Source organism: Lactuca virosa, chromosome 2 (genome assembly GCF_052849685.1).
Source record: "Lactuca virosa cultivar CGN04683 chromosome 2, Lactuca_virosa_CGN04683_v6, whole genome shotgun sequence".
Classification (NCBI taxonomy): domain Eukaryota; kingdom Viridiplantae; phylum Streptophyta; class Magnoliopsida; order Asterales; family Asteraceae; genus Lactuca; species Lactuca virosa.
In genome coordinates this window covers 291,820,979-291,828,817 of record NC_136427.1, presented here as the reverse complement: position 1 = coordinate 291,828,817, position 7,839 = coordinate 291,820,979, and the positions used below count along the sequence as shown (strand labels likewise).

The 7,839-nt window shown below is 36.5% G+C and overlaps 1 protein-coding gene across 1 annotated transcript; it reads left to right on the top strand.

The window, feature by feature from the left end:
* Nucleotides 1-6,052: 6,052 nt before the first annotated feature.
* On the top strand, nucleotides 6,053-7,081 carry ABI4 (Integrase-type DNA-binding superfamily protein). The gene has a single exon (XM_079077505.1). The coding sequence runs from the start codon at nucleotides 6,053-6,055 to the stop codon at nucleotides 7,079-7,081; it is 1,029 nt and encodes a 342-aa protein (XP_078933631.1).
* The last annotated feature ends 758 nt before the right edge of the window (nucleotides 7,082-7,839 follow it).

Genomic DNA, 7,839 nt, shown 5'->3' with positions numbered 1-7,839 from the left:
CCCATCCTAAAACCCTCATGGTGACCCCGATAATAAATTACACATATATTTACATATATTAATTATATAAATATAATAAACAATAACATGATTTTGAGCTTCCAAAATTAATCAAAAAACATGTTTTTAAGTTGTTAGTATAATGTTTTTAAAATGTCATAATTTTTTTATTTTTAAATGTAAAATTCTGCAACAAATAATTATTTGTTATCTAAAAAATAGTTTCTTTTAGCCTAAATAACAACTTTTTTTAGTTCAAAAAAATGCAGTCCAAAATCAATCGGGGGCGGGGCGGGGTAATAAAAGGGATTCGGGGGCGGGGGCGGGGGTAGGAACGCTAAAAATTTAGGGGGCGGGGGCAGGGACGGGGGAACGGAAAAATTTCGGGGGCGGGGGCGGGGGATGAACTCCCCGTCCCGTTTGTCCCCGTTGACATCCTTAAGTTCACGCAATTATTATGTTAAAATAGTTCTTATGGCTTGATATGTTATTTAACTATGAAAAACATCGTGAATAATATTATTTGCCATTATTGAACGTTATTGATAATATTGTCACAAATGCATTTGAAAGTTGATGAGAGAAACATGAGGAGGAAAAACATCATATTTTGAAAGAGTTAAGATTTCACAGTGGCGAATCTAGAACGTAAATCCAGCTGGTTCACTATTTAAACGAAATTGATAGAAAATGATAAATAAAAAAAAGTCAAAAGAATAATAGTTGTGGGTTTGGATTGGATAGATTCGTATAAATATTTTTTTTAAAATTCTTACAATTGTACCCGATGAGAAGACTGAGGAGGAAAGACGGGGGAGTGGACGACTACTGGAGCCTGTGGCGGAGGGGCGGCTGCCACGATGGCAAATGGCAAGTGGCAATCGGCATACCTTATCGGTTGATCGTCAATTATGATGTGGCGCACCAGATAGTGATCGACGATTGTGAAGCAGGAATTGAGGCTTGGAGAAGGAAACGACATTGGGACTAACTAATGATTAACGGTTATTGTTTCTTTTTTCATTTTTTTATTTAACATATATTTGGCTATTTATATTGGGTTATATCTTAAAAAATCTTGGGCTATTAAAATGTAGAATATAAGTTGCATTTGTTTTTTTCTTGCCAAAGATATTAAGGTAGTTCACTACAATTATTTAAAGTAGATCACAAATTTAATAATATATAACTTGTTATACATATGAAAAAAATAGGTGAGTCAAGTGACCCACCTTGCTTGTATATACATTGAGATTTCAATATGTATGTATGTATATATATATTATTATTATTATTATTATTATTATTATTTTATATAAATAAACAATTTTATTATGTGAAAATGCATTTTTACACATAACATATCAATTATTTCTACATATCTTTAGAAACATTTCACACACTTATTTTTTTAGAAGGTTGAATTTCATTAAAGAAAAAGCCATACTAAAATGAATTAGCAGGGTTGCATACACTTAGTTAAAACAATGGCGTATGCAGGAACTTGTGGAAATATCGTAATGATCGGTTGTTTAAAGAGGTGATTATCAATCCCACAATTGGTGTTGAGCTCATAAAATCTTAAGTAAATTACACAGATGGTTATTTAGCTTTACAATTTTTCCCTGATATGGTCCCTAAGAAACTTTTTTCCCTGAGATGGTCCCTACGGAGCAAACATTGCACACAAAAGGTCCTTATGACTAACTCTGTTAACAAATTCTGTTAAGGAATTGTAAATGACGAAAATACCCTTTATTTTTTGCACCCTAAAATGGTCCTTATGACACACACACACACTTTCTCTCTCTCTCTCTCTCTCTCTCTCTCTCTCTCTCTCTCTCTCTCTCTCTCCTAATTTCACCACCACCACCACACTCCGATATTCATAGCAACTGTGATTGAATTTGGGTCGATTACGTAATTCTCCATTTGTTGATAAAGATTAACTACATTTCTAGGAATCGAGTTGTTGACATACACAATTATCATTACATTCCAAGGAATTAAACTCTCTCTAGCGTGATTCATGAACATTTCTTTCATAAACATCATGTTGGTAGACGAAGTAGAAATTGTTACAGCAGGGGAAAGGCTAGCCATGGTGCCTACATTAGATTTTAAGGCAGAACATTGCATCATTTTCTTACAAATCTCCAACGCATCATCAAACATCCAGTTTTGGCGTAGGAAGCAACCATAGCATTCCAGGAGACGATATCTCTACTAGGCATTTCATCAAACACCTGGCGTCCTTCCAGTAACCGGTTACAATTTCCATACTTTGTAATCAATCCATTTCATACATAAAAATTTGAATGCAGGCCCTTTTTTAAAACAGAAACATAGGTTTGTAATCAGACCCACAAATTCTCAGAGAACATCCACCATTTCGTAGAACATACCTCGACACTCCTCCTTGTCACCATTACCGTCGTCCAAACTCCAACTCCATCACCACTCGCACCTCCACCAGCGTCAATTCCTGCAAAGACATCTATGTATCTTAAACTTACACCTCCAGATCGAAGCTTCTACCAAACCGAACATCAAATAAGATGGGCGGAAGAGATCTGATTACCTTTTTTCTGGCGAGGGAGGAGAGATCGGTCTTAGTTGGCAGTTGTGTTGTGCATCGCAGCCCCCCTCCTTTCATGTCATCATGTTCAAATGATTTATTAGCACTGGACCGGTAGCCATATTAGTCTTCTGATTCCCAATCTTCCTTTGCTTGTTTGCTTATTGTGAACAGAAAAGATGAAGACGAAGGGCAATTTGATGAATATCCTGGGTTCTGTGCAAACTAATGGTGAGGTTATCCATTAACCTTCTCCGTCTTCTTCCTTTCTAGTGAGGTTGGGAATCACGACTGTTTTGTTTCACGATTTTCAGATATGGAACTAAGAGATGGGTTTCTAAGGAAGAGAGATATATGGCGAGGGGGTAAAGGCGGATGAGATTTGTGGAGGCTTCTAACGATGGCGTTGTTGGTAAAAGGTCAGTGGTGATGAAAAGAAGAGTTCGACGGTGGTCTTCCAATTAAGGAAGAGAGAGAGAGAGAGAGAGAGAGAGAGAGAGAGAGAAGAGTTCGACGGTGGTCTTCCAGTGGTGATGAAAAGAAGAGTTTGTCATTTAGAATTACTTAACAGAATCTGTTAACAAAGTTAGTGATAAGGACCTTTTGTGTGCAAGGTTTGCTCCGTAGGGATCATCTAAGGGAAAAAAGTTGCGTAGGGACCATATCAGGGAAAAACTGTAAAGCTAAAGGATCATCCATGTAATTTACTCTAAAATCTTTGGTGTATTTTTGGATCAAATGTAAGGGAACAAAGACATGTGTGAAGGTGGGACGAGTGGTTAAAATCCTCTTTCGATAATATGTAATATTGTACCTTTTTATCTTTGTTGTTGCTTTTCCTTTTATGTTTTGTACGATATTCGCCTCTTGCTAGTTTTTGGCAAGTCTCAGGTTATTTATATAAAATTTGTTGTTTCAAAAAAAAACATAAAACAATGAATTTATGTGTATAAATCTATTTTTCTACGCTTATAGGTTTAAAAAACATGGCTCCACTTCAAAGTTTACAACTACGAATTTTCTAAGTCTTCGTATTATTATTCATACGTATTTACAAATAGGGGTGACAAACAGTTTTGAATCAAAGATGTCAACCCGTTTAATTAAATGGGTTGACAAAAAATGACAAAAATTAAACGGGTACGATAATTAATGCAACTTCTTTTGTAACTTTTTTTTATATTTTTCAGCTCTATAACTAATACACTTCAACATATTTAATGTTTCAATCTAGCACGACATGATATATTTATAAAGTCTAAACCGTAAACTTGTCAATCCGACATGAAAATAAACAAGTTCACCCGACCTGACATTATAATTAAACGAGTTGTATTCTCAACCCATTTAAATTTCAACTCGACACGAAATAACATCAACACGAAATGACATGACATTACAAGTTTCCATATTTACAGACACTAAACTTTTATTATTTATAGACATATAGGAGTATATATGGAATTTTACTTGTCAACTTTTATTTGGAAGGCCCATAATTCATTGGTGTTCAACAAAAGGAGATGCTCCCCTTTACAAACTGCGAATGATATTCAATTTGTTACATATAATTGGATTAAACATAGATCTTATTATAATTTCATTTGTTAGTTCGATTGGTGTATCTTCCCTTATAATACTTGTACTGTGTAATTTTGTCTAGTGTCTCGCTAGTCTTTTTTAATACATACGACGTTCAAAAAAAAGAAAACTTGTCGACTTTTATTTATTTATTTATTTTTTAAAACGACGATTTAATATATGTCTGAGATTGAACTCATGACTTCATTGCTAGAAACATCATGTTAAACATCTTGTTAGTGAGCTAGCTCAAACTTATACTTGTCAAATTAAAAATTAATTGGCCTAGCTGAAATATGCTAGAATTTAATGTTAGTGAAAAGCATCTTTCACTACAAGAAGACTGGGCAACAGCGGCGACGCCTGGCGTCGCCAAAGGTTTGCGATGTCGCCGCAAATGCGTCGCCGGTAATACCTCGTCGCTAACACACCTAGAGTCGCCGCTAAAGGTTGACTGTCGCCGCTAATATTGCCCGTCGCCGCTAATACATTTTCGTCACCACAAAAGATGTAGCCGCTAATACAGTTTTGGTTTTTTTTTTTTTTTTAAATTTTATTTTATTTATTTATTTAACATTAAATTTATAAAAAAACAATATAGCATTTATAAAATCTGATAACTTTTTATAGAAATATTAATCCATACACAACCAATCCAAAATATTAATCCATATATACACAACCAATCCAAAATATTAATCCATACACAACCAATCCAAAATATTAATCCATAACACATTCTAAAGTATTCCTCCAAATTACAAAACATTTCATAAAATCCTAAAGTAACTACTCGTCCTCATCATTTCCTTCATTATTTGGTGGCGGCAATGAGCGAAACCACTCTTCCAATGCTGCAGAACAGGCCGAGTCCTTTAGTATTGTTTGCAGCATTTCCAACTATAAAGAAAACAAAATATATTACCAACATATGATAACAGCATTATAATTATACCATTCTACAAAATATCAACATATCAAATCATAACCAACATATCATTATAGCATTCTACTTTCCATTATAGCATTGTATTTTCCATTATATCATTAATCTTTTCAAAAGAGTAATAGCGGCGACTCCTTGGAGGGAAAAGTCAGCGTCTTTTCTACAACCGTTGGATTGAAAACAAATCGGACGGATGGGGGTAATTTGACGCAGATCGCCGTTTGCGAACATTACCGGTGACACCTTTAGCGGCGACATAGGGCAATAGCGGCGTCATATAACGCGTCAATTACATGTCGCCGCTATTGCCCCATGTCGCCACTAAAGGTGTCACCGGTAATGCCAAGATTTCTTGTAGTGGTATTGCAATAAACAAGTTAATGAATGTTTATATATATGTTGAATTGTTGATGACAATGTTTATGGCAACGGGGGACTGATGTTTGAACGTAACAAACATAAATTTTTGAATGCATGGTAATAATATAAAATTTCAGATTTTATTATTTAATGCTTAATACATATTATTTATAAAAATAATTCAATTTGTAAAATTATAAAAAACATATTCATTGTTTTTTGGTATTTAAAAGAACAACAAAAACAATTTATATGGATAATATAAAATTATAAATATTAAAAAGGTTTCAGATAATAGATCTTTACACAAATTATCCAAGACAACTGTAACGTTGTATGTATGATATGATCCAAACGTAAGTACTTAATTGCACCAATCTTGTTATCTATATGTTTCTTAGGAGGAATCCAACCATCCTTCTCCACCAACTAAAATTGACCAACAGCACTCCATCTGTTGCACTATATAACATCACCGCCCCCCTCCACCATTTACCTTCAACAACCGTCATCATCCACCTCTCTCTTTCCTCCAGCTTAGGTCTTATCGCCAACCCTTCTGTATTTCTTTCTTTCTTTAAAGTAATATGGACACAGACTGCAATGATTCAAACCTAATCCCCACCACTTCTTCTCCTCCTATCACCACCGCTAGCGGCGGCACAGCCAGTGGGAGTCCGCCGCGTAACAACAACAGAAAGTCTAAAGGCAAAGGAGGACCCGATAATAGCAAGTTTAAATACAGAGGTGTTAGGCAACGTAGCTGGGGGAAATGGGTCGCCGAGATCCGTGAGCCACGTAAACGCACCCGCCGATGGCTTGGTACATTTGCAACCGCCGAAGATGCGGCGCGGGCGTACGACCGTGCTGCCGTTATCCTCTACGGTTCCAGAGCTCAACTCAACCTCCAGCAACCGTCTGTAGACGGCAATAGCACGGCCACAGCCGCAGCCGCAGCCACCACATCTGCTTCTTCACCCCCCCGTGGCGCCGGCCGTGGCAGTGGCAGTTCTTCTTCATCTTCTACGACTCAGACCCTCCGACCGATACTCCCACGTCCTGCGTCTTTCAATCTCACTTTTTCACCATCTCAGACGACGCCGTCGGGGGTGCCCATTTTGGCTAATTATGTACCTTACCCGTTTTACCCTACCGTACACCATAGTACAAATTCTGGTGGTAATATAGTACAATATGCAATGCAACTTGTACAACCATATCAGTACTTACCTTACTCCAATTTGAATAAAATCAATGTCGCAGAGGACCCCACTTTAAGAATGACAACACCATCAACTACAACCTCGTATGATCCGAACGCAAACCCTAACCCTAGAAACAAGGATTGCCAACGGGAACAATTACAACCGGTGCAACAATGTCAAAAGCATCGACCAACGAAGGAGGAGATTAATTCGTTGGTGGGTTCAGTGGGATCAAGTCTTTCACTTGTGTCCAACTCGTCGCCGACAATGATGGTGGGAACTTCGGTTTCGGATCCGACTTCGGTGGCTGGCGGCAATCCATCGTCGCCTTCTTTGTGGGCTGCGACAAATGACGATGAGTACCCTCCACCCAGTATATGGGACTACGGAGATCCGTCATTTGATTTTTGAAGCTTTTCAATTTTCCGGTGGAAGAATTGAAATAATGGGAATATGGGATTCCAGTTTTCACACAATGGTGTTGGATTGAAGACTTATGGGGAATTGAATATGGTTTTAACTGCATTAATTCAATTTGGGGATTTCTTATTTCCTGTTATGAGCAAATAAGTATGATGATCAAAGAGTAGGGTTTATGTGATCTTCACAGTGAAGATTTCATATATTTCGTCTCATTGTTTGGAAAGGTAAGCCGACTTTTTCGAGTGAGTTCATTTATTTATTAACTAATCGAGTACCTGATTTAAATTTAGAGTTGTTAATTACTTAATTACAACTGCCTCTCCTTCTTTGATATTCTTAATTTGGACGATTTCAAGGTTTTTTTTTTTTTTTCTTCCGGTTTTTAATTTCCAAAAGTATTATGTATTGATCTTTTGTTATATAAATTATTGATGGAAAACATTATATTACGTTCTTCGTTATTTAGTTTTTAAGCATACACACATAAACCTAAATACAAAAATAAATATATGGTTTGTGGATGGAATAGTTCTAGTAAGTTATAGAGTCTTTGTATCGTGCTTATTACAATTCCGTCCTCCAAAAAATAACGCTTGATTTTATATGTAATTCTTTTTTTTGGAAACGGCAAACGAATTAAGTGGAAGCCTACTCCCAATATTTCAACGAGTATCCCGGGTTCGAGCTCCTTTACAGGACAAACCCAGCCCCTTCCCTAAATGTGGCACCACAAGAGGTAGTTTAAG